The 27,502-nt window shown below is 33.8% G+C and overlaps 3 protein-coding genes across 4 annotated transcripts; 1 reads left to right on the top strand and 2 right to left on the bottom strand.

Annotated features, from left to right (window-relative positions):
• Positions 1 to 1,040: 1,040 nt before the first annotated feature.
• On the bottom strand, positions 1,041 to 7,628 carry LOC107909754 (stemmadenine O-acetyltransferase). Its single transcript, XM_016837396.2, has 2 exons — positions 6,383 to 7,628; positions 1,041 to 1,303 (listed from the first exon to the last, which is right to left on the bottom strand). The coding sequence occupies exons 1-2, from the start codon at positions 7,626 to 7,628 to the stop codon at positions 1,041 to 1,043; spliced, it is 1,509 nt and encodes a 502-aa protein (XP_016692885.2).
• A 9,340-nt stretch (positions 7,629 to 16,968) lies between these two features.
• LOC107909752 (protein WVD2-like 7) lies at positions 16,969 to 22,787 on the top strand. Of its 2 annotated transcripts, XR_001687347.2 has the most exons (10): positions 16,985 to 17,350; positions 17,810 to 18,367; positions 18,450 to 19,052; positions 19,289 to 19,347; positions 19,434 to 19,499; positions 19,773 to 19,875; positions 19,966 to 20,037; positions 20,268 to 20,378; positions 20,632 to 20,895; positions 21,675 to 22,787. XR_001687347.2 is itself a non-coding variant. In XM_016837394.2 (9 exons), exons 1-9 carry the CDS (start codon positions 17,282 to 17,284, stop codon positions 20,758 to 20,760), a joined length of 1,770 nt encoding a protein of 589 aa, XP_016692883.2. In that variant the 5' UTR covers positions 16,969 to 17,281; the 3' UTR covers positions 20,761 to 21,102. The 2 variants fall into 2 exon arrangements, 1 of the variants encoding a protein (XP_016692883.2); XM_016837394.2 differs by lacking the exon at positions 21,675 to 22,787 and having other exon boundaries at positions 16,969 to 17,350; positions 20,632 to 21,102.
• LOC107909753 (two-component response regulator ARR11) lies at positions 21,362 to 25,051 on the bottom strand. Its single transcript, XM_016837395.2, has 5 exons — positions 24,664 to 25,051; positions 23,662 to 23,814; positions 23,157 to 23,543; positions 22,937 to 23,013; positions 21,362 to 22,602 (listed from the first exon to the last, which is right to left on the bottom strand). The coding sequence occupies exons 1-5, from the start codon at positions 24,797 to 24,799 to the stop codon at positions 21,634 to 21,636; spliced, it is 1,722 nt and encodes a 573-aa protein (XP_016692884.1). The 5' UTR covers positions 24,800 to 25,051; the 3' UTR covers positions 21,362 to 21,633.
• Between the last annotated feature and the right edge of the window lie 2,451 nt (positions 25,052 to 27,502).

Below are 27,502 nucleotides of genomic sequence, written 5' to 3' on the forward strand. Positions count from 1 at the left end.
GGGGTCTACTGTCTTGGTAACATTATATCGGGAGATGTGCGGGGCGACGCGACTGAGGAGAGCAAAAATCGAAGGTTGTCTGTCACTACTGCAGTCATAGGCACAGTTTCACTTTCCATTTCTATGTCCTCAAGTGGACCACCCATATACATTCCCACTCAAAACAAGGTAAATTTTATATTAGATTTTACAATTATTATGTAGATTTTTAAAAATAAAAATATGCTAAAAATTTAATTAATTAGGTGGAACCATCCGGCAAGTCATGCTCGATTACCTACCTCTCTTGAAGATATACGGCTTCTATTAGATCAACAGTCGGAAGCACATGTAAGTATTAAATAAAATTGATATTTTCATCATTCACTAGTCGATTGGTATTTAGTATTTATTATTATGTATATAACTAATATTTCTATCATGTTCATATAGCTTCAATGGACACCATACGAGGATCCGGAAATTCGGGCAGTAATTCCGGATGAGTTCTTACAAACTCCAAACGCTTGGCACGCGAAAGTCGCGTTTATCAACTACGCGACCGTGGAGATGCACCAGTCAGACAGGGTGTTACGGCAATTTGGATGTAGACAACCGATTCCCGTGGAACCTGAGGTGTTTGACGATTACCATAAAATTGACCTTTGATAATTGAATACGGGTTGGCCGAGATACTGGTCCGAGTACATCCAAATGTGGGAAGATCGGTATGATTATATACCTACTCGGAAACTAATCATCGTTCCGGAGTTAACGTGTGTGCCAGAATACATGCCATGGTTTAGGATCCATGACAAGCCGTATTTACTGTCGCCAGAGGAGAGGCAGCGGCAATTACATGTCCAAAAGGAAAGACCATTCAATCACCATGCCCAACGAGAGCACCGACACAGTCACCCAACCCAGCAGTTTAACCGATGATACCCACGCAACTGCCTTTTCAGATGATGCCAGGTGCGTTTTCTAGCTCTTTTATGTATCCTAACCCTTACATGTTTCCTTTTTTGAGTCCTATGGCAAGTTGGAGCCAATGACCCGGTTCAACTCCATTTCCTGTTACACCGAGTGGACCGCCGATGTATAGGCCAGCGGCACACGAGGGATCGCAAGAGAGGCCGTCGGGAGCTCTTCTTTTTACTAATCTCCACCACCGTATGGGTTTCAAACACCGTCACCGTTGGTGATGCAAACATCTCCACATTCACTATTCTATCAACGTGGCTCATCGTCCCAACTCCGACATCAGATGCAATACCGGAAGAACCAGAATCCCCGCCGGAAGAATCATAACCATCACTGGAAACTGGACAAAGGAGGAATCCAGCATGTAACCGTCGACGGCTGCCATGTGGCACTAAATCCGGCGGGTATGGAGATTGATTTTTGTATTTAAATTTATTTGTACAAATATTTTGAATATTTTGATATTATTTGATGTAATAAAATAGAATTTTTTTTGAGTTATTACTTAAAAACCCTAAACTAATTTATTAAAAATTTATAAATTTATAAATTATAATTAAATGTATAATTTAGTTGACAAACCTTAAACCCTTAACCTAAAAACCCAAACCCTAACCCTTAACTTTAAAATCCTAACCCTTAAATTAAAACCCCTAAACCTTTAACTTAAAAACCCTAAACCCTAAACATTAAACCCTAAACCCTTAACCTAAAAACCCTAAACCCTTAACCTAAAAACCTTAACCCTTAACTTAAAACCCTAACCTTTAAATTAAAAACCCTAAACCTTTAACTTTAAAATCGTAACCCTTAAATAAAAAACCCTAACACTTAACTTAAAAACCCTAACCCTTAACTTAAATATAATTTGATAATTTTACTAACCATTAATACAATTATCAGTTAATAATTTTACATTCACATAATGTTAGATTTGAAAAAATGTTTTGACTGGTACTAACAATTAATAATTTGATATAATTTGATAATTTTACTAACAATTAATACAATTATCAATTAATAATTAGAAAAATATAATTTTTTACAACTACATTCGACTATTGCGATTAGGGCATGATTGATTTGTATGGCCTGAATTCCTACACCATCCGCACAACTTCTGTTGATTGGTTGTTTCTCGGATATCCATATTGTTACGTATTCTAGTTGAGTAAGGTCGACCTTTTGGTTTGCGACATAATTCTCTATCCGGTAACAGCTTAAAAGGAGCAAGAGATACGGGCGGCCACTTACGTTCATCTGAGACCAGTGGGAAAACGTGTCTCCAGATGTTGTACATATTTTCTAATTTGTACACTTCGTCCACATAGCTCATCGGATCCAGACAGAGATTCTGACAACCTGTAATAACATTAGCGCATGGATAACGAAGTGCATCAAACATCCCACAGTCGCAAGTCCTATTACGCAAGTGTACACGATATTGCCCGCCAACAACACCTTGGTGTGGTCTGTCAAACTCTATCACGTGAAACCATAAGTTGTCTCGATCGTGACACACTGTGTGCATGGTGTTTGCCCGCGCCTTGGCCTTGTTAATTTCTTGAACTACCTTACTGCACCATACATGGTCTCCCTGCATCTGGCCTGCATAACTTGCTGCTCGCTTTGGAAATAGCGCCGCCAAATAAAAATATGTCTCTCGCACAACCGATGTTATCGGTAGATGGCGCGTTCCTTTAAGAACAGAATTTATGCATTCAGCCAGGTTTGACGTCATATGGCCATATCGTAGGCCGCCGTCGTATGCTTGTGCCCACTGTTCGAAATGTATGTTACAAAGGTAGTCCGCCCCTTCTCCGTTAATTGAACGTAAAATTTCCAACATCTCGTGAAAACGGTCTTTATTTATTTCATACCCTACCAATATAAGTTCATAGCGAATATTACATACCACTTCTACCAATAAAACTAATTCAAATTGACAAATGAAATAACACAGATATAGACTAAATACCCATGTTGGTCACTTTTCGTCGTTCGATCTTAGATGGATATTGCCTGTAGTAGTTGGAAGCAACGTGTCTTAGGCAATATCGATGGTGTGTGCGTTGCCATAAGCTTCCCTGTCGATCAAATGCAGCTAGTATACCGGTGCCCCGATCTAAAATAACACAAATATTAGGTTGGGGGAACACATGTCTCCTTAATTTAGAGAGAAAGAAATCTCAGTCATCAGATGACTCCCCCGGTGTTATTTCAAATGTAATTGGAAGAATTCTCCCACTGCCATCCTGTACCACTGCAAGCAATAGCCGATGAGTATACCTACCAAACATAAAGGTACCGTCAATTTGTACCAATAGCTTGCAGTATGGAAATGCTTCTCGGCATTACTTAAAGGTCCAAAACAGGCGTTTGAACACTTGGCATCCACGTAGTAATTGGCCGTTGTAGTACGCATGTTCCGTTTCAAGGTCTGTGATGGCACCTGAGACGTATCTCTCTAGCACTTGACACCACTGCCATATTTCATTATATGAGGCATCCCACCCACTATGCATCTTCTCCAACGCCTTTTACTTAGCTATCCAAGCCTTGCGGTAAGAAGGCGTGTACCCCATTTGGCTACGGATATTGGCAATTAACACTGGCACTGAAGTCTTGGGATCTGCTTTTACCATAGGCAGTATCAAGCTAGCTAACATAGCTGAATCCATCTTGGGATGATCTTGTGAAACACCTATAAACGGAGTACATTAAATAATGCAACATTACATAATAAAAATATTATTCAGAAATCGTCAATACTATACCTGCAGCACATGTATATGGACCTTTGTACTTTGTAATCTTCCACAATCCTATCCTTTTCCTTAACGAGTCGTAGATTTTCCATGAACATGTGCCGTCTTGCACCGCACACTTCGCCTCAAAATTATCAGATTTGGATTTAACGACGTGGTAGTTAACGCCGTTTTTGATGCTACATTGTTTCAAAGCACAAATAAAACTATCCTTGTTGGTAAACTGATTACCAACTTCAAATTCACCCGAATCTAGCCCCGAACTTGTACGATCACGCAACTGGTATGGTAGATCTGGAAACACTAACGCATCATCTGCAAACAGATCGACATTATACATGTGGGCTGGATGTAAGTATGCTCTGAATTGTGGATTTTCTTCTCCATCTGAACTCCTTTCAACATCATCAGGTTCTGTTGGAATAGGCTTCGATTTAGAAAATAAGCCAACTTCTGCACCATCGGGCCTGAGCTCTCGAGGTGGATCTACATCGGAGTCATCTTCTAACCCACAATCATCTGTAGCATACAAGGTCCCCTCACCGGTTGACGTCGTAGGGAGTACATCATCCCTTCTTCTGGGCAGTTCATAACGTCCCCAATTGGATGTAGATTGCCAACCACTAGAACTTGATGTCGTTCTCCAGTACGTATTTCCAGCATCAAACATCGAGCCACCGACGTACATGTCTCATCCACCGATAGAGTGTCTTGCAGGGGATGTGCATTCGACACCGCTACTAAACATGGGTTGTTCCGTATTTTGTAACCCGCTAACCGAGTGTCGGCCAGGGTTCGTGTATACATATCGAACACCAGTCGTAAGTACATCATTTGGCTATGTAAATTGTACATATAACTCAATATAAGGTGTTCCACTAGCAAGATGAGTTTGCACCATTGCCTCCAAGCTACGAGCATCTTTTATGTCAAACGAGTCATATGTCACCGGATTAACAAAAGAACAAAATCGATACGTAATAGACAGAACTTTCATTGGCGTCGTTCCAAAAATTTTACGCCTAATTCGTTTACGAAGTTCTGTCAAATCTATGTTCTGGTTAAAAACCAGTCGCACCGTATTCTCTGACAAAAAAATAACACCATTCTCGGTGTGGCAAACCTCACCATCGTAGTAAATACAGCACTAATACGTTCACTCATATTTGAAACTCTAATCTTCTTAGCCTCTCTAAATTGTTTCTGCTGTGACTTATGCATTCTGAGAACATTTTTTGCCTCATTTATAGCCTCATCCCAAACATGCTACTGTAGCAAAAGTGCGTCCACGTGGGCGCGATTTCACAAATTCTTCTCATAAAGCATCCTGCTAGAAGCGATTTTATACTATTTGCTCAGAAACGTCAAGTCGAAATTATTTTTCCAGTACCTACTGTAGCAAAAGCGCGTCCACGAGGGCGCGATTTCACAAATTCTTCTCAAATAGCATCCTTCTTGCAGCGTTTTTTATACTATTTGCTCAGAAACATCAACTCGAAATTATTTTTTCAGGACCTACTGTAGCAAAAGCGCGTCCACGTGGGCGCGATTTCACAAATTCTTCTCATAAAGCATCCTGTTTGAAGCGTTTTTTAAACTATTTACTCAGAAACGTCAACTCCAAATTATTTCTTCCAGGACCAACTGTGGCAAAAACGCGTCCACGAGGGCGCGATTTCACAAATTCTTCTCATAAAGCATCCTGCTTGAAGCGTTGTTTAAACTATTTGCTCAGAAACGTCAACTCGAAATTATTTTTCCAGTACCTACTGTAGCAAAAACGCGTACACGTGGACGCGACTTCAAAAATCCTTCTGATAAATCATACTGCTTTGATTTTATCTTAAAAACCCATAAACAAGAAACGTAATCTAATTTTGAATAAATTTTAATTAATTTAATTACGAAACCTTAAACCCTAATCCCTTATTTGTTTACTTTTTTCTCCAAAACCCTAAAAATCCTAAAAACCCTAAAAATCCTAACGTGCGAAACACGGCGAAATCGCGTCCCCAGGGGCGCGCTACGAGCCAGCAAATCATGTCCACGTCAGAGCGCTTTGCTGACGTAGACACAAATCGCGCTTACGTGGACGCGATTTGTTGCCACGTCAGCAAAGCGCTCTGACGTGGACGCGATTTGCTGGCTCGTCCCCTGACATCGCGCTGACGTGGATGCGATTTAGGGGAAAAGGGCCCATTCTGGTAAATAATAAAATATCGGGCCCATTTCGATAAATTTTAAAAAAAGTGGCTTTTTTTGGTATTTTGCCCTTCAAGTAAAAAAGGTTTCAATTTAATTTTCTTTTTCTAAAAATAAAATATAACTTATACTTATCCGAATCTATGACTATTTTCATCTTATTATTACCATAATTAAACACATAACCACTCCTTAGATTTCACTAAAACCAATGTATCGCTAATCCAAATCCGAATCCAAATCCAAATGTACCCTAACGATTAGCAAATGCAAATCTGATTATACGAACAACAAGCTAAAACTTTGACTACTAAAACAATCGACCCAAACCAAAAACAGTGCTTTATTCAGATTATTGTCTTTCATATAATACTGAGAAACCTCTCAAACATGAGTAAATTTATCTTGTATGGCAGTTCTCCTTTAATGGAGAATTATCTTATTTCAACAGCTTTTAAGTGTTGCAAGCAATTCTTCATCACTTCCAAATTCAGCCATGTCTTCCTCCTTCAGATTAATCCAAGCTTCTATGCCATCACCAGTTGCAGTATCCATGAAAACAACCAGATTCTTTGCGCTCAACCTTGCAGAACTGACCCATACTGGTTTTCCCCAACCAAAATCAGCATCGTATAGTGGAAACCTGCATAAACTAGTGAAAATAAATGGGGTTGTCTCTCCCTTTTCATCCCCTTGGTTCGTTGGCTCGAATAAATCCTCACCAGCCTGAAGTTTCCTCACGTAATCGTTGTCGATTTTTCTAATGGAGTTCCTTATTTGGCTAACAAGATTAGACCCATCGTCCATGGAAGGAACTGTTATGGCAACTCGAAAAATGTTCCCAAAAGACTGAGCTGATAGCGGCGGCTCAAATTTTGTACGTAAATTAACTGTGTGAATCATCACATTAGGGCTTGGTTTTTTCTTAGTGGAAGCAATGAAACGACTCCATATGTAAGCTGACAAAGCCTCAACACGCGAAGGGCGTCTTTCATGATCAGCAGCGTATTTCGCTCTGATTTCCTCTATTTTAGATGCACTAAACACCACCCTTTTCGTCGCTATGTTCTTTTCACTTGTTTCCAACGCTGGTTCTGGCAGGGATATGTTCCGCGGAGGAAAAAGCTTGGCCGATACGAACTCAGGCAAAACCACGTTCTTCGTATCCCCACGAGCAATGGCTGCCCAAGTATTCAGAAACGTAAAATACGACAAGGCGTCGCCGATCTTGTGAGAAATACACAAAGCAATCCCGATTCCACCACAATCGAAGGTGTTGAGCTGGATTCCCATGGGCAATACCTTAGCATCATCGAGAGGAAACGGGTACAACTTATTGAGCTCATCAGGGACTGGATCGTGTAAAAGATCTGAAAGCCGGCACTTGACTTGGGCTTCATTAAAGGGAATACCCTCGTCGTTGCAGTCGACGAAGGAGTTGCCTTTAATGCGTCCGGCTAGGGGATAGAAGTGGGTCAAGGCTTGGGATACGGACAGCTTAAAGTGGTGAAGATCGAGGATGTTAATGTTGTGGGTTTGGACATTGGTTTTAGTGGGGTAGAACAAGACCAGATGGTTATAAACTGAATTTATTTGTTGATCGAGTAAGGAGAGTTGGTAATGACGAAGTTGTTGAGGAGTTGGAGAAGATGGTTTGATCATCCCTTTGCATATTACTTCAACTTCGAGCTTCATGTTTAAGGCTGTTTTCTACCAATCGTGATTGAGGAGGACTTGTAGCCCAACACCATATATATATATATGATAATTGTAATGAATCATTTGATTTAATTTATATAAAAAATACAAATAATTTATTAATTCATTGAAAACGAAATAAAATTGTAAGTGGGTTGAGGGTGTGTCCCATTTCTTTTGTTTTATACTCTATTAACATCCTTTAAGTTTATATTAAATGTTATATTATTAAATAAAATGCATATTTTAAATATTTAATTAAATCAATTCAACCTGGTAGAACATGAGAAAGTTAATTTTGAATTTTTCTTATTTTATATTTCCATTAACTTAAACGTACAAATCTTTATTTTGAGGATAAAAATAATTAAAAATGTTGAAATAATTAAGCATTATATTGTAGACTAATATACATCATAATAAAATGATTCATCTAATTAAGTAAATATTGTATGTCTCTTCAATATATTGACTTTGAGGGTAAGATTCTTACAACTTGCAGATATGGGGACCTTTTACGAATAAAACCGATCAAACGACTATAACAAAGGACTACTGATGTTACGACATAGTATTAGGTACGTGGTACTTTTATTATATAGATTGTTTATCTTGATTTAGGTAAAATGTTTTGACTTTGCTGAAAGGCTCCCGCGAGAAGCAAGCTAAGATTTTTAAAGGTTAAATTCTGCCATCAGTCCCTGTATTTTTGTGAAAGTTGTGGATTTAATATCTATACTTTAATTCGGTCATTTTTAGTCCTTGAACCTTTTCCAAATTAAAAATTTCAGTATTCACCAAACGATAGCTATTAAATTCATTCCAAAATCTGATGTGGGAAACATATTATCATATGTGTAACATCATGCCAGTTTATTATTTTCACATATTACTCACTAAAAGTTTAGCCAATGGATTAATGATGTAATTTTGTGTCTAGATTAAAATTTCAAAATTCGATAAATATAAGGACTTAGAATTATCTAATTGGAGAATATGGACTAAAATTTTAAACTTTGAAAAGTACAGGGACTAAAATTAACTAATTCAAAAAGTAAAAGGAGTAAATTTAGTCAAATTAAATTACAGGGATTAAATGCATAACTTTTATAAAATACAAAGATTAACCATATATAAGTTGTCTTAAGGATTTTTTTTCCCTATGTAAATTGGTGGGTATAGTGAAACTGTGACTCTAGTATTTGGAGAAAAAACCATTTAGTTGAAGTTTCATTTCGAAATTCCTTCAATCAAATGTTTTTGTTAAAAAAAAATTGCGTGGCAATAAACAACCAAATAACAACATGACATCAAAACCATAATAAAATTTCAAAATACATATAATGCAAACAAAATTCCCCCAAAAAGTAAAAATTTAAGTAATTCTAAAATTAAAATTAAAGAAATGTAAAAGGAGTAGGGGCTAATATCACAGATTATGGTGAGATTGGGTTGGAGAAAGCAATCTCCATGAGAAGAGTTGACAAATTGAACCCAAGTACGACTCTACTCAATCTTTTGCTTTCCTTCCCTTTTTTTTATTTTTTTTCTTTGCTCATTTATAGCTTTTATTTGACAAATTGTACTTAATTTTTGGGCAACTTTTGAACACGCCTTCAAAATGGTTTTAAGAAAGTTCAATTGTTCTCCTTGTTCATATTGCTATACTTTCGAAGACGTTAGCATATGCATCATCATCATACATGGATGAAATTCATATCAGTTGCTAAACCTTTCATTTATACATATATATATATATAGCCTAAGATACTAACAAAACACTAGAGAGACCTAATTGAGTTATTTTTACCCTTTTATTAAATTTAAATCATATTTAATGGTTCAATGGTGGTATATTTGTTGTCACAAGTTATTTATTTAGAGGAAACAAAACACATTATATTAAAGATAATCGAAAGAATAGGGAACGCCTCACGAGGAAAGGAGAGCACTCAACTTTGAGGTGGCATCCTAATTTAGGCTTTAATATTTTTGTAGCGTGGAAAGAAAATTAAAAGGATGAAAAAAACATAATTTGTCTTGCCATAAGTATGTTTGGTAAAGATGGACAAATGAAAAGAAAAAGTTCATTGCTTGGTAGAATAGAAAAATGAAAGCAAAGAAAGTAAAACATTTAAAAAATGCAAAATTTAAAATTAACATACAAATCTTTCTCATTTTCTCTTCTCTCACATTTCCAATTTGGAATGATTGATTTTTATTCACTAGAATGGAAAATGACCATCCCTCCTATTTTCTTTCCTCTCATTTTTTTTCTAACAATGCACACTCAAAATTTATTTTCTTTCCACTCTTTCACACCCTCCTCCCATCTCTCCACTTTACCACCCAACCAAACATACTCTTAATGCCCAAACTTATGGAAATTAACTAACGCAATCGGCTGAAAAAGTGATAGGCTATTGAGACCTATAAAATAAAAATCTTCTTTAAAATATAATATTAGTAGAAAGCGGCAAGTAGGATTGTATCCAAAGAGATTGGTAATAATTCTATTTTTTAAGTAAAAATAAATTGAGGGAGCTTTTTTAATAAAATTTAAATTTAAATTTAAATTCCTTTAACTAGAAAAGAGAGTTTAGAAACTCACAAAGAAAAAAAAACACAAACAAAATAAAACTAAGAGCGACCATGTTTAGGTCTCTCAAGTTTTAACCTAATACTGTCTATTTATAGGAAAATAAATATAATGGTAAAAATATAAAAGTGCCCTTAATTAACTAAAAACTTGAGAGTGGTATTTAACCTAAGTGTATTCCAAAATTTAATTTCGCACTAACATCTATGTTTAACAAGTAAGTCCAACAATAATGAGAATTTAAGGAGAACCTAATCAAATAACAAATTAATGGTCTCTCCAAATTTGTGAAGTTGCTCCCTCGATCTATTGTCAAAACTTTTTTTTTTTTTACACTTGTATTCGAAGAAAAATAGAACAACGACTAAAGCAACTAAAACAACTTTTAGGAGGTCAAATTGAGGGTATAAGATCAAATATAAATATTTAAAATACCAAAATATCCTTAGCACATGAATCTGGGGCGTCTACTCCACAGAACACAAAAAAAATTCAAGTTGGGAGGGTTTCCATAGACGTAGGGGTGTCGACAGACGGGTGTGCAATTGCACGATGGGGCACCAAAATGGGAGAGAGGCGCTGACCAAGGTGGAGTTTCGAAATTTTGGGCATCGAGGCATGAAATTTGGCGCTAGGGTGTCGAATCCCGCATGCTAAGGCTCCATTTTCCGGGTTTGGGAGAATTGGGGAAGCACACATAGGTGAGGCTAGTGTTGTCTATTTATGTCTTGAGTTATATCCGAGAAAATTATAAGAGTTCTAGTTGAACAAGAGTTAAATAAATATTATTATTTTAATAAAAAAATACAAATATTTCTTATTAAGAATACCTAGGGGAGATAGTAACACCTAGTCTCTGGGACTGGGGTTGTCGCCCATTACATGCCAAATTGACCTCTAGGCTTGTCCCTTATATTGGGTATAATTATATGTTTTATCTAGTCTTTAACCAACTCATATAATTTATTCCCAAAATATTAATTAATTAATATCCTAATTAAATTATTTTCTTAACTCAATTCTAATTTCCTTAAAGTCATGACGATTTTACCGTACTAAAATCTATGAGTAAATAAATTTAATTAACTTGTTCACCAAAACTGCAATGACTGATTAATTTAATTTTCCACTTTGAACTTCAATTAATTAATTAATTATAATCAATTAAATAATAATTCAAAGAAATTAATTTAATTCCCAGGTCATCTCTTGTGTATGGTGGGATAACACATTCACTGCGGATAGTGATACATTTGATTTATTTCTCTAATTCGTCGTTTTCATTCATTCATCACATCGATTCAATTGCAAACCATTAAGAGTCGTGTTGAGCTAGCGGAGAGACCGGTTGGGCATATATAATTAGGGTCAAATATTTGTAATTAAGTTTCGACTCTTCGTCTATTAACTACAACATTATTTAGTCATAGAGTCATTACACTATCGTACCATGATTGAGCTCTCGCTTATTATATACCATTATGAAAGTTATCAAGTGCTTGTCCAATGACCTTGTAATTAGTATATTACCCTCATAGGGTATCCTTGATCTTTTTGAGTTAAATCTGTTCACCCAATATGATCTTATTTTATCTCATGGTAACTATTACATTTGTCTTCCTAAAACAGTACTTGTGGACACGCTGCTTTTCCATTTATTGGGTAATGTCGATGAGAGAATATCATGGAATACTATTATTGAAAGTCACGGTGAAATCGTCTTTGAATAAACATGCAACCAGAATTAAATTTCTCTTAAAGTTTGGTGCCTAGGAGACATCTTTCAATATAATCTTCCTAAAACTATCAAAATAAATATATATACTTCATATTAATTTAATGAATTTTTATGAAATTTTTAATTTTTTAAAATTTCTTTTGAACTTTGAATTTTTTTTATTTTTTTAATATTTTTAAAAATTTAATTTAAATTATTTGTTGACATGATATATAAGACAAATAATATCATGTCAATATGAAGTAAACGTAAACTACCTTGCGAGTTGCCACGCCAAGATCATTAAAAAATAATGTTTTAGTCACATTTCCATTAGAACAAAGAGATTTGACTCTTTTTGAAAAGTTAATTGTCAAATTTAATTTAAAAAGACCAAATTAACAAAAGATGTAAGAGTTAAGGGCTAATTTAATATTATACCTATTTTTTATAATATTTAAATTGAATTATGTTGCAATTATGAGGTTTTTAAACAACCTTTTTAACCCTATTATTTTAAGTTTTTCATGCTTCATTTTTTTATTCAAATAGTTAATGAAATAAAACAAAAACCAAAATTATAATAAAAATATTATATAATTAATACATATACCCAACTCCTACAGTGCATGAATGTATAAATATGTCTAGAAATTAAATGGCTAAACTCCCTCCTTCATTCCTTCGAAATATCAACCTCATTGGATGCAGTTCTCATCTTTCTCTTAGATAATATCACTGATAATCAGACACATGGCTATAGAAAAAAAAATCCACATTAACCACTTGCAAAGAGCTACTAAAGACTAGAACAAGAGAAGGGTTGGTCTAGTTGGGTTACCCTTTGTTAGGGTACATAATTGGCATAATTTTGTCACTAATTCTAGTGAAATTTGAACATTATTGCTTGTAATAAGTGCAATTCATGTCATAAAGATATTAGAATTTGGAACCAACTTGTGCAATTGTTGCCCGAATGACCAAGAAATGGAACATGAGATAGGCATCTGACCTAAGGTAGATAAGTAGTGCATGGAAACTTTTGGATCAAATTAATTACCATGAGATTAATAGTTGTTTTATATTACAATTTTTCTTGATGAATATTTATTATATTAAGTGGTTTTGTTATTTTAGGACTACTATTATTATATTTACCTTTTATTTGTAAGATTTTATCATTTTAAAATAGGGTATAAATTATAGTGACTAAATTATTAGTAAGTTTATGTATTGGCCATTCAACTTTAAAAAGTTATAAAATAGTCACTGAACCATTTAAAAGTTTTCATTTAAGCCAGTGAACTAGCGAGCTCCAAGTGATGATTCGATGATTGGTATAATGGATCTATACCCATCAACGAGTGGAAAGGATTAATGTTGGATATCGGAGAAGAAAGCTATTTGGATTTTGGTTTGCAGATTCATGATGTTCAAAGTTGTTTTATAAAAAGACTGAACTGTGGAAGTGAATGGGAAATAGAGGTTTCGATTGGTGAAGGCGATGCGAATAAAGAATGTCAAACAACAATGATTTTAACAACTCAATAACTTAAATGAAAACTTTCAAATAGTTTACTGAGCATTTTGTAACTTTTTGAAGTTGAGTGACCAAAACATAAACTTATTAATAATTTAGTGACCTTATTTACCCTTTATGCCTTGTTTGATTAACAGTGTAATAAGACGAGGAAAAAACTTATTTATAACATATGTATTACAATAGTTAGTACAAATTTAAAGTTTAAATTAGAAAGACGAGTAATCTCTTGTAAAAAAATAAAACCTCTTCAAAATAAGCGAAAATTCCTTCTCTTTGCTAAAAGCAAGTCATGGGAATAACTAAATATTACCGGTTGAATTAGTTTATTGCTAACTTAATTATATACTACAACATGTGTAAAGAAATAATACTCCTACCAAACATAGAATTAAAATATTATTTTTGTATTATCTCTAAAGTTAGGATGGAACTCCTCTCCTATCAGAAGTGATTTTCCACAATAGCTAGATGATGTGAAGTGTTTTTCATTTCTTTATTTAGACAAAATCTTGGGATTGTGAGATTTAAAATGTTCTTCATTCTTTTCTTATTCAACTAATATTTGCTCAGGTAATACCATCTCTTATTATTGTTCTTAATATCATTCAAGTTGGATCCCTTGTTCCATATTTAGGATAATAAATAGTTTATTACAGTAATTAGGTATGTAATTGTCTCTCTTTTTTTCTAATAATTAATTAGAACAAGTTAGTATAATTTGATTGGGTCGAGCAATCAGGTTATGTTATGGGAGTGGGTAATCTAATTTAAATGAACCATACAGTTGAGTTTATTGATTAGAGTTAAGTCTTTCTAATTTGTAAGGTTGTTGATGAATTAAACCTTAGGAGTGTCTCCTAGGATTGTTCGATCACTATAACCAACTTATCATTGAATAAGGAAACATCAATACTTTGTGATCAACTCCGTACCAAGACTGAATCACACTTGAGGCTAAAATTTTCAAAACATTAATTATTTTGAATTAAAATTGTGGATTTTGGCACCTCTAACTTTTTCAAGCTCGAAAATTCGTTTGATATTTGGATGTTTAAATAAGAACATTATGATTGAAAAATGGACTTGAGCAAAAAAAAAATCTATTTAAAAATTGGATGTATCTAGGTTTAATTAGTCATTTATATTTTCAAGTCAAACTAAATTTAGATTATATATATGTACATGATCTTGATACAATACATAGCTCCGACCTAGCGTGACTGATAGATACCTCTAGTTAATTTTGAATTTCATATTTGGACGAAAAATACTACCTTAAGTTGATAATTTTACATTTATAATATTGTTAAAATTTTTTAATATAACAATTCTTAAATAATGTAAGATTTATCACATTTGTGACAACTTTATCTTTCATTTTTATCAGCTTTCCTTAACTTAAAAAAGTCCAATTGAAAAGGGAAAAAAATCATTTTTTCTTTACTAATAAAAGTTATTTTGGATTGTTTACTAATAAAATTTAAATCCATATTTTACTTGGTTAATACTAGAGTGTTTATGAGCTAGGCCGGGCCGGGTCTAAGTATGATATTAACATATTTTATATTTGCTCGAGCCTACAATTTTGTCCAAACTCGTCCATATTTGCAAAAGACTAATCCAAGCTCAATTTAAGCAAATTTTAAAACTTTTTTTTAAAAAATAATTATATTATATTATTTTAATATTTAATAATTTAATAATCTTTTATTTATTGAAATTTTTTATATAGTTATCTTAACATTATTTTAATGTTTACATTAGAGTATAGGTTTATTTTTTAATGTGTTCTAAATTACATAATATATAAAAATTACATAATATAAAGTATTATAAACTTAAAATGGGTCGGGCCAAGTCTGGCTCGGATCTTGAATGTTCAAGCTCAAGCCTAGCCTATATCTTAAACGGGCCTAATTTTTTTGTCAAGCTCATTTTTCGAGCATAATATTTTTGTCCAAACCTTCTCAAATTTCAGACGGGCCTTCGGACCTGAGTGGGTAGCCAGGCCCATAAACAGGTCTAGTTAATACCTTTAAGATTTACTATATTAATAAATTCAAAGGGAGAGATCTGCATACATGGTGTAAAATTAAAGTAATTTTACACTTTTTCATAATTTTTATCTGATTATTATTTTAATAATTCAATAGTCATATTTAATGCTTTATTCATATAAATAATGCATACTAAGTTAAGCGTGAATTAAAATTTTTTAATTATTTGTTTTGTGTAAAAAATTTTCAGCTGTTAAATAAATATTAATATAGATAATATTTTAGATCGATATGATAGAGATTTTAGATTGATCTAAAATTTTATATGCATGACAAATACAAATATTTTAATAAATTTAGTTATTAAATTATTAAAAATATTAATTGATATGATAATAATTAATATTAAGTATTCACTTTTCATTACATGAACCCAGGCTCCCTAAAAACACAATTGCTTGTTGCTAGAGCTAGCATTTCCGTTTTCCCTCGCTAACCAACCACATTTTTATTTCCAGCAGCAGCGAATCCAAAATATTTTTTAGTTAGGCTACAATTTTAATTATAATTTTTTCATAAATTAAAATTTAAGTATATTATATATTATTTTATTATTTTTGAAGGAATTAAATATTTTTTTCTATTTTTAATAGTTAACGTGTAATTTTATTATATATTAATTTATAATTTATTTATTAAAAATTAATTGATTTTTTCATTTTGGGAGAGCTTAATTTGCCTCTAATTTTTAATAATTTTCATACCTATTTTATGATTTGTGTTCGGAGTTTGTAGCTGCTTCTTCCTCACATCTTTCATTAAAAGTGTAATATGTTTTTGAATTTTTTAAAAGGACATTTTTTTTTACTAACCAAACACATTTTAAGCAGTTGACCAATCTCCACCAGAGTCAAACCCAGTTTTTATTTTGACTAGGAAAAGGAGAAAATTATATGGTGACCCCACATTTTCATGCATAATTGCAGACAACAGCCGTTGCAAAGCTAATTCTTGATTTGTCTGCTTTCTATGGCTCCAGCGATTCTTTCATGACTTCCAAATTCAAATTAGAGTAATTTAATAAATGCTTTCCAGATTTTGTAAATCTAATACTTAAAATATGGGCTCCAACCCTAACCATATTAGGATGGATTATACTCAAATCAATGTTAGGATCATATTTATTTTATTAAAATATAATTTTTATAGTTCTTTTTGTCACTAAATTAAACATAAATATACTTATTTTATATTATAAAAATTTTATTCAATTCAAATAATTATGTTTTGTAAACTACAAATCAAACTAAACCGAATTAAATGCATTTGAAAAAATTAATAAAATAAAATAAGATTGAAGTGGAACCAATATCATCAACTAGCAATAATCATTTGTAAAGAAAAAAAAAAAAGGAAGTAGACGTTGGGGAGCTTTTAAATTTCAACAAATAGGGGACCCGATTCATATATCAGATCAGATCCACATACTCCTACGGACATTGCAAAAAGACCCAACCTTTAAAGGCAAAAAACAAAGAAAAGGAGCTTTCTTTTCTTACGCATCTCAGCTAAACCCATTGTAGCCTTGAGTTTGGACATTGAAATGGACCCATTACCGTAACTCTACTGTTTCAAAAACAACAACGGCTAGATTTGAAGAGGGGGAGCCTATCTTTGGTGGCCTTCATTTTGTTTTTTACTAGCAGAGTGAGTGACTGTGAATCAAAAGCTCAACGACAACAGCAAGAAGAAGAGATAAGGAAACTAGAGAAGAATAGATTTTTTTCTTAAGAAATGGAGGAATCTGCTTGTCTTGTAAGATCATTTTCTAATCCTGCAGATATTTTTCGCCAAGTTAAAGAGGTCAGTTTTGTGAACAAAGCTTGAAACTTCACGGACAAAAGAAATGATTTTTTTTTCTTTTCTTTTTTGCTTAAATGGATTCTCGTGATTCAGTTGTTTTGTTTTACTTACTCTTGTTTTGGTCGCTGGGGTTATGGGGAAAACGGGTTCTCACTGGAGGTCTGGATTAAAAAATTAGGGCTCTTAATGGCTGTTTCCTTTCGGTTTCTCGGGAACCAAACATAGCATACTATGATAGCTTGACATTCGAATGATTTCCCCTAGAAAGTTTTCTGATTATGCTGGGTTTTTTTTTTTTTCATTTTCCCTTCAATCTTTGTGTTAAAGAATGGAGGTGTCAATAAGGGATGCAAGTTTCTAACAAGCTTCAAGCTTCAAGCTTCAAGCTTCAAGCTTCTTCTTTTCTTTTTCCTTCTTTGTTTTCGAGTCAGGAAACTGATGGTGGATTTTGAATCACAGGGTAACCCCATTCGTGCTCTCACAGAATCAATATCTTTCGGCAGATTCATGTCGGAACCGCTGGCATGGGAGAAATGGTCAACATTTTCTCACAACCGTTACTTGGAAGAAGTGGAAAAGTTTTCAAAACCAGGATCTGTTGCTCAAAAGAAAGCTTTCTTTGAAGCTCATTACAAGAGAAGAGCCGCAATGAGAGCTGCGGCTTTGCTTGAGCAAGCCAATGTTGTCACCAATGATGCATCTCAAATGGGAACTATAAATGCAGCTTCGGTTGACCCTTTGTCAAATACGGATTTAGCCAATTCAGATGCATCTTTGAGTGCAGATCAGCCGGAGAAAAATGTTTCCGATGCTGAGATAATTAATACTGCTGGTGTAGATGCAGGCAATCTTAGTGTTGTAAGAGAAAATATCGATATTACCGATGCAGAGCAAGGTCTGGCAGTGATGGAAGAAGATGTGAATATGGGGAAATGTGACCAGGTTGAGAATTCGGAGGCTTTCGAAAATGGTGACATCCTTAGCAAGATTATGGCAACCCCAAAGATTCTCCCTAAGGTAATGTCTGTTTAACCAGTTTTGCTTTTATTCTTCCTTTTGATCTAGTGTTTATGTTTATCCTCATTATGGAGCACTGTAGGATTGTGCTGATCCAAAGAACTCAACTTCATCAAGCAAGAAAAAGCGAACAAATTCTTCGTCAAAGTCATCAGTTCCTAGTAGAACATCCGAACTTCCATTACATCCTTCTAAACGAATGGCTTCAGCACAAGCCAAGAGTGATGCTAATGTTGCCAAATCCGCTGGAAACTCAAATGACAAGAAGAAAACAATTCCGAACTCGCTCCACATGTCAATTAATGTTGCTTCCAGTGCTGGTAAAACTAATAAAACATCACTAAGAATTTTAAGAGATAGTTCAACTCCAACACAAACACCAACCAGGGCATTGAAGAAATCTGCTGATCAAGAGAATTTAGCTCCATCAAGTGAAAAAAGACGGTCGAATTCCACTTCGAAGTTATCCAATCATGGCATAGTACCCAAACAAACAACTTCAAGAATAGGAAATAACCATGCTCATATTAATAAGAAGCCTGCATTAGACCCAAACGAGCAGAGGAGAATAGCTCAAAAATCCCTTCACATGTCAATGAATTTTACTCCGCATGCTGGTGAAACCAATAAGACATCACCTAAGATTTCCAGAGAAAGTTCGACTCTGCTAGAAGCTCCAACCAGGGTAATTTCTTTGTCACATCATTCATTTGCTGTTCCATTTGCACATTAAAGGCAACTGCATGTACTGAAATACTGTTGGATATTTTCTGGAGTGGATGCCAAAATAACATAGTTATGGTGTTCAGAAAGTGAAAATGGCAATATTGTTGAGTATACATTTTTTATTTAAAATAATTTTAGAGGGTACTTGGTCTAGACTTTTTAATGATTAAGATAAGTTTCATTCACAAACTGCAGGCATCCGTTTATGGGGGTTTAAAGCATGCTTCCAAGGTTGTTCAGGCACGAGATAGAAGGTAATCTTCGCTCCCGAAATGTCTTTGTTGACAATTTGTCTAAGTTGGCTTTCATTTTGCTGACATAATTAGATTTATATCTGCAGAACTACATCAGTTCTCTATAAGTCAGTTTCAGCAACAGGAGATGGGAGATGGCCATCCCTCTCCAGGTAAGAGCTTTTTCTATTTATCCTTTTATATGTTTTGCAAACTAGGGATGTCTGAAAAACTAATAAAGTTAGTATACTTTCTTTGTTCGTGAAACTACCAAAAGTTCAGTATTCTGTATTGTGCACCATTTAGTTTCAAAGTGCAATGGCTTCTTTATGTTCCTTTTTCTCGGGTTTACATTACAGATCAGGTCTCAGATACTATTGACCTAATTGCCGAAGTTGCTGTCCTATATGAACATTGTAACTGTGTTCTGTATTGAATTGTGGCAGCTGCTCGAAATCTTCAAATGCAAGTGGAACCAGTACAAGATGTACTATTAATTCTGCTCCATTTAGTTTCAGGAGCGAAGAAAGGGCGGCAAAACGGAAGGAGGCAAGTCTTACTATTACTTTTCCTCGTGCTTTAATTGCCATAGTTTCAAATTGTACCAAGCTTAGTGTTTCCTTGCTTGCTCCATGCCAGTTCTTTAAGAAGCTAGAAGACAAAATGATCTCAAAGGAAGCAGAAAAATCACAAATGCTAAAAAAATCAAAGGTACAAATCAGACAACCTTATTAGGATGTTAGCACAAGTGTAATTGATGAAACCCTGCAGTTCCCTAGTCGAAGCTCCTAAATTGCAGAGATGTGAACTACTTCAGTAATCAATTTGAATGAGTTGCCCGAGTTGATGCATGTACACTTGGTCTGTGCGTGTGAACATGCATGTTATGAATACTCGTTTGTTTCTTTGCATGTGAAACCGGTTTATGGCCTAATATGCAGGAGAAAGCAAAGAATGAACTGAACAAACTCCGGCAAAGCACTGATGTGAAAGCTAGATTGAATGAAGATTCATGCCATGGATCACAGTTCTTAAGCAATTACGTTAAGAAGGTTCCTTTTCTCCTAACTCTTAACCAACATTCTTTTGATGCATTGTTGATAATGATATAATGGAATTAAGCATGCATCAAATTATGATGCTTGCCTTGTTTCTTGAACAGCTTAATCATGAGTTAGATTGTCAATTCAGTAGGTGTAGAGGCAGACTTAACTCAGTCCCGATCTTCCCATCGGATGATGTTCTATGTTTTCCAAGGTGATTATAGCTTGTGTTCTCCATTAAACAGTAAATTATGCCTTGCAGATCACGTCAAATTGGCCTCAATCACCAAAATCTGGAAGGAAGCCATCTCCCAGCACAGTGCAAGATGCAAACTCTATACATCCAAGGAGGCCTTCAATTAAGGCTGAAAGCTCTAAAATGGATCAATGAAAAATAACAGGACAACTTGTTCAAGGACCTCATTGCCAAAGAACAGGCATGAAAACGCCTCCCCAAATATCCAGCTTTCAGTTGGCAAAAGGAGTATTTCATACAAGCATGAAAATGGGGGGTCGGTCCACGGAGGTGGGTGTGACCGATGACTTTTTAGTTCCTTTAGTAATAAAAATTACAGAAAATGAAATACAATGAAAGATAGAATTTACATCAGGGAAGATATCAGAGAGGAGTTTGTATTTTCTCTGTACTGCAAAATTCCACATCAATCCTAAGTACAATTTTGTGAAGAACTTTGGCTATCAATCTGCATATAAAGTCCTGGCCTTTTATGTAGTCTGGATGGTGATAGGTTTACATGCTAAATCTAACCCTAAGCTGTTTAATTCCATCCCAAAATCAGTTAAAAGAGCCTTGAGACTCATCTCCACAAAATAATGTCAATGGCCCCCTTCCTAGGATGGCAGATAGTGCCGATTTGTATGGCTGCAAATATCCTATCTGTTTTTTGCGACATTAAATAATATTTTGATTAGGATATTGAAAAAAAATGCAAATACCCCCAAAAGATGAACCAAAGGATAGAAGGCAAAAATAAAAGAGAGAAGAAATTATATCCTTTCTTGAACCAAAGTTCACATGTGATGTGACTAGCATACATGCATATTAATACAGCATTAAGATACATATCCCAGGTTAAAAAATAGCAGCAAAATTATTATGTTTTATCACTTGTATTTATACATGTTTAAACACCCAAGTCCAAACTGCTTATGAAAATGGCATCCTGTCCATAAATTTGAAGTACTCCACTTATAGATATTACCTGATATAAAAAAAAGATCATTCACCGAAGACAACTTCATGTTATGCAAACAACCCTTGATCGATTGCATAATATTCTGTAGGATCAAAGAGATGCTCGTGGTCAAACCTTAGTACATCGTACAAGTGAAATGGAGTTTCAGCCATCAGTGCTGGATTGTCATTCGTGGAACACTCCAAATCCTGGAGACCATAATTCATGGGATAACAATCACCTTGAAGCCAACAGATTTGTAAGTCCTCAGACAATGTTGCTAAAGGTACTCCTACACCGCTTGCATTCAGGTTCCGCAGTGCAAATTCCGAGTCAGCAAGGTAGTTCAGACCCACATCCTGAGTTTTCATGCTTGATTTAGTAGCAGAAATCAGGTCAAAAACTTGATTATTCAGCGATTGGCTTTTGCTTTGAATTGGAAACAAGTCTTCTGCACCAACTGGACCTAAATGCTCGACGAAATTGCTTCTAGACTCATCAAGCAAAGGCTTAACTTCAATTCTGCTTCGGTTAGCCTCATTTTCAATCATGGAAGGTCCAGGCAGTGGTAGTTGGCTGAAGCCATTTTCTAAGTGCAAGGGTTCACACTCTTGTTTGAACTGAATCTCGGGAATTTCAGTCCACGGATACTGCAATGGGGTAGTGGAATTGAATGACGCAAAGCTTACAGCTGAATCAACTGATCCAAGGGAATGATCAAAGCTCATCTGTGTGCTTTTGGCTTCATGGGAATCATGAATATCTATAGACAAAGCTCCTTTGGGCTCTGCCACAGGAGCTGAAGTAATTCCTTTTAGATCACCTTGACCTTTGAGATCCACATTCTGAGCTAGCGAGTTACTTGCTGAAAAACTATAGGTACCATTTGGCACATCATCTGGTATCATGTTCATCGCTTTATGGGGACCGAAACTGGCAGTCGAATCTTTTGAAGGCAGATCTGAATGCTTCATTCCTATAAATGAATTCTTGATATCACTCTCCTTCTGCAACCTACTCAAATAGAGTCGGTATTTCTGCACAAGAGTACTTTTCTCGATCAGAATCTAAACAGTCTTAGATTGTTGACAATTAAAATCTCTTTCTTTCAACTGATTAGAACATTTCTTTTCCTGCAAACATATAAGCAAGTTATGGACAATTCTTGTATCATTGATTATAGATTCCGAAAGCTTAAGAACATTGAAACCCATTGTCTTCATCCATTTCTTGATTAACCCAAAACTCAAAATAGACCACAGCTTTTTTATACCAAAAATATATGACAAAACGTTAATTAACAGTTGTTTTGCTGTTCTTTTCAAAGAAATATGGCAGTATCATGAGGGAAATCAAGTGGGAGGTATTTACCTGCAAGTGACTGGCGACGTTTTCTCTTGTCAACCATGGTACATTCATCAAGTCGAGTATTTTCTTAGGTCCAACTTCTGTCAAACAAATATGAGATGTTGACAAATATAATTAGAAACTATAGCCATATCATTGAAAGAGATACATATTACATATATGGCTACTTCTTGATGTTGATCAAGAGATCCCTTTAGAACCAAAAGCTTGAAAATATACTTACTGTCAAATCCGATCTGATTTACGGCTTTGACAAATTTTTGGTGAAGGTCAACAGTCCAAACAACCCTTGCTTTCTTGGTAGAAGAAGGATCACTGAGCTCTCGATCGTCATGCTTGTTATCAGCATCTTTTCTTTTCCTTCCCGAAGTTGTATCGTCTCCACTGAGGAAGTGCCCATCATCAAACAGATCATAGCCACTTCTAGTCATCTGAATACTTTCAAAACCTTCAAGACTTTCAATGTCTCTCACCTCATGTATCTTCTTCCTGAACACATGCTGCCATATATTGCGAAGCTCTTTCATTCTTATAGGCTTAAGAAGGTAATCACAAGCACCATGCTGGACACCCTTCATCACTCTGCTGGTCTCCCCATCAACAGACATCACTGTGATGTTTTACACAAATGGAGCTTGTCAAATGTTGATTATACTGAAATTGAAAAGAAAAACAGAGCAATAACAATGTTTAAAACAAAGGTTCGTATGTCACGGTAAAGAACTGACTAATCACAGGTAAGTCCATTTCCAGCCCAACGTGTTCGAGAAGTTTAAAGCCATCCATGTCAGGCATGTTAACATCACTGATTACAATGTCGTAACCATCCTTCCTTTCGCGAAGCAAGTTCAGAGCTTCTCGTGCAAGGCAACATGTAGTCACTGGAACAGGGAAAGTACCACAAAAAGAATGTCAGGATAGTATGAAAAATATGTTTGATATTTCCAGAAAAAAACCATGGACTTAGATGCAAAGCCTATGCATCAATAACAAAACCTCCACTACGTCACATCTTTGGTAACCTTTTAAAACAACGGTTTTAAACAAATTTGTGTTTTGTGCACCCAATATCCAATGAATTAGAAAATAAGTTCAAAATGATGCCAGAATCAACACTTTGCACCCACAACAAGCCTTTAGAAAAGAAAATATCTTTTTCATCCCTAAAGCCATGAAAACTTTGTCAAAAAGAAGTCTGGCTGAGTCTAATCATATAAGCCCATCAATAACCTCCATTTTTGCAAGATGATTAAACCAAATAGCACTGAGATGAAAAGATATAACGACAATAGAAAGTAGTAGAAGGCATGCTTTTCAATTGAATCCGTCCAATTTCATTATCCAATATCACAAAGATAGCAGAATTTCACTTCTTTTTTCTCCCCCACAGTTCTATGACAGTGATGATCAAACTTACCCACTCAACCTTTTGCAACTTGAAAAAAGCTTGAATATCATAACATATTCAATACTTGATAATAACCATATATGATCAGCTTTTTCCATAAACAGCAAAAACAGAAGCTGAAATGTTATCAACCTTAATCAAACAAAAAAACCAAAGTCGAAAAACGAACAGTTTATTTATACGACAAACCCAAGAGAAAGCAACAGCCAATGAACAGTGCACTAAAATGAAAACAAAAGAAACTAGTGCCCCATGTATGAGTAACAGTAACAAATTAAAGTTGGTTTGCAAGTAAAAAAAGATAGAAGAAGGATAAGTAAACCTTCATAAGAACACTTCTTGAGCATCTTTTCAAGGATTTTGAGCCAGGTGGGATCATCATCGACGACGAGAACCCGGAGGCCGGCAGGAAAAGCATCGTTTCGAGGAGAAGAGAAGCCACTTTCGGCGAGCACCATGTTTTTCTTTTTGGGGGAGGTGGTTGGTTTCTTTGATATGGTTTTGTTGTAAGGATTGAAAGGGTAGAAAACAGGTAGATTGGAAGCGTAAGAGAAAGAGAAATGGAAAGGCACTTAAAAGGCAGAAGGGACAGAGAAGAAGAAATGGGAGTGGGTTTTAAAAAAGAAGAAGAGAAGAATGAAGGAAGTGGGTTTTTAAGGCAGAGATTCCCGGTAATTTTGAACCATTTCTCTTTCCCATCGCTCGGATTCGGTTTTAATTGAAAAAACTAATATTTAAATATATTAAAATTAAACTAAAATAATCACTTAGTCAATAATAAATTTTAATTTTCTCCATAAAATAAAAAATAACAGAGTGTGACAAAAATAATAATTGTATGTTTCGATTCTCAAAATGAAAACTTATGAAAATTTACTGACTTTACTCTTAAAAGCAAAGATGTCGGTAAAGTTAAATGCTTAAAGATCAACGTATCACATATTCAAATCTTATTATGATTCATTTTTATTGATTTCATATAAAATGACAAAATCACTTTCATAATAATATAATTTACTTCGCATATAAAAAATATTTTAATATTTTTCTAATTGAGCTGGTGCCCAAATGGCAGAGATCAACCTGTACTTGATATAAGCATAAATATAAATAAGCATGAACGAATAGCCTTTTTAAGAAATTAATAATTTTTCTTTTTTAAAATTAGCATAAACTCCTAACACATAAACCCTTAATGATTTATATTTTTATCTCAATCCTTTAACAAAAAAAAATTGTAAATTTGATCTTTTATATAATCAAATTAAAAAAATATTAATTGATACTCAGGTGATGGAGCTTTTTTTTAACTATGAGATTGGCAAGTGTCTTGTTTATATATTATTTGTTTTTTAAAATATCAATTAAGTATACTTATTAATCTCTTAAACCTATTTTTAGAGTTTAAAGAATTTTACTGCTTGAGAAACTCAACAATTAAGGTCGAACTCTTTTTACGGAATTGTACTACTTTACAAAAATGATCATATCTTGAGCTACAAACTTTGAAGTCAGGTGATTCAAAAACTATTTCAAAGAGAACTCAAAGCTCTACAATTTCGATACAAGATCTTATACCTAAATCATAGAGCTTTGAGTTCTTTTCTAAACAGTTTTTGAATAACCTAATTTCAAGGTTTGTAGTTCGAGATATAGTTAATTTCATAAAGATCGAAATATTATAAAACTTTTTGAGCCTATCATATTTTTCCAAACGGGGTGCTCATATCCATGTAGAATTTAACAATCATAATTTGACATGAAATTAATTTAAGCACCTACACCTTTGGGTGAAATCAATGGATGAAAATGTATCTTTTTCTAAAATACTAAACTACTTATTTAACTCTATTGATGTATTACTTTTCTCTTATAATATTATTTTATTTGTCTTTTCCTAACTTATTCAAATAATTTGTTACATCAAATTCAATCCTAAATTTTATGTTAGTTAAAAAACTTTTAAAAAATCATGTTTGAAACATTATGGGTGGAAAAATTTTAACTCCATGCATATTATTAAAAAATAGAAGTTTGGGAATATTTTGAATATTAAAATTTTCCACTAGCAATATATTAAATGTTTAAATATTTTTAAAATATTTATAATGTTCCAATAGTGAAAATGAAATGTTACAAGGATATAAAAATTACATTACTTAGTTTTTAACAAAAATTGTCATTGTCCTAGTGATGAGTTAACTCTTGTTATCAACAGTTATATCACTTAATTAATAACAAAATGTCATAATTATTCAAATAAATATATATTGAATAGTTATGTTTATTGTTAAAAGATGTGTCTATTCGTTTGAATAGTTATGTCTTAATGAAGAACATGGGAACTCGGAATCAAAATTCATTTGTTTGGTACACCAAAAATACATCAAAAGTTGAGAAACAAAATTTCTTTCTATTTTTTCCTCATCTTTTATATTCCTATATTATTCTATAAGTATTATTGCATAAGTTCTTTATAAAAATTAATACTCTTACTATGCTCCACTCAATGCTCAGTGAACTGTTTCCATCACTACAAAACGTAGACAATCATTGGGTTTCATTGTATCTTCAAGGTTCATTTGTTAGTAACTTTTTTGCACATCAAAATATATGTGGGAGCGAATAGATCCTTAAAAAAAGTGACATTGATATACATTTTAAAGTCTTCATTAATTTCTTATAAGTCCAATTTTAACCCCACACGCCAACAAATATTAACTCTAATAATTAATATTAATAACTATTAATATATTTATGTAATCATATTGTATTTATATTTTAATTCGAATTTTAATTATTTTCATAATCCTAATCAAAGACAATAATGAATTAGTTTAAATTAATTTAACTTAAGCTTTTATAAATTCAATTTGATTTAATCAATTTTAAAATTAATTCATTCTAAAATGGATAATTATTTTATACATAAGTTAAAAGCAGACTTAAAAAGACTAATAAGTATTCTTAATTTATATTTAAAAAATAATATATATATGAGACACTTGTCAATCTATTAAGCTTGATTATGGAGTTAAAAAAAAAACTTTATCACATGTGTATTAATATTTTTTCTACAACACCAAAAAAGAGAGAGTATAAATTAAATTATTAATTTCTTACAAAAAAGGTTACTCGCTCCTGTTATTTATATTTATATT

This window comes from Gossypium hirsutum, chromosome D02 (assembly GCF_007990345.1).
Source record: "Gossypium hirsutum isolate 1008001.06 chromosome D02, Gossypium_hirsutum_v2.1, whole genome shotgun sequence".
Classification (NCBI taxonomy): domain Eukaryota; kingdom Viridiplantae; phylum Streptophyta; class Magnoliopsida; order Malvales; family Malvaceae; genus Gossypium; species Gossypium hirsutum.

Bases quoted from the DNA above. Each gene is read 5' to 3' on its own strand.
- LOC107909753 (XM_016837395.2), bottom strand. From the start codon at position 24,799: ATGGTGCTCGCCGAAAGTGGCTTCTCTTCTCCTCGAAACGATGCTTTT. The intron at 23,014-23,156 runs GTAAGTATATTT...TTTGTTTGACAG, and splicing joins AAATCAGATCGGATTTGACA to AAGTTGGACCTAAGAAAATA. The intron at 22,603-22,936 runs GTAAATACCTCC...ACTCTTGTGCAG, and splicing joins ACGTCGCCAGTCACTTGCAG to AAATACCGACTCTATTTGAG.
- LOC107909752 (XM_016837394.2), top strand. From the start codon at position 17,282: ATGGAGGAATCTGCTTGTCTTGTAAGATCATTTTCTAATCCTGCAGAT. The intron at 19,876-19,965 runs GCAAGTCTTACT...GCTCCATGCCAG, and splicing joins GGGCGGCAAAACGGAAGGAG to TTCTTTAAGAAGCTAGAAGA. The intron at 20,038-20,267 runs GTACAAATCAGA...CCTAATATGCAG, and splicing joins AAATGCTAAAAAAATCAAAG to GAGAAAGCAAAGAATGAACT.
- LOC107909754 (XM_016837396.2), bottom strand. From the start codon at position 7,628: ATGAAGCTCGAAGTTGAAGTAATATGCAAAGGGATGATCAAACCATCT. The intron at 1,304-6,382 runs GTTGAAATAAGA...TCCTTTGTCCAG, and splicing joins GCTTGCAACACTTAAAAGCT to TTTCCAGTGATGGTTATGAT.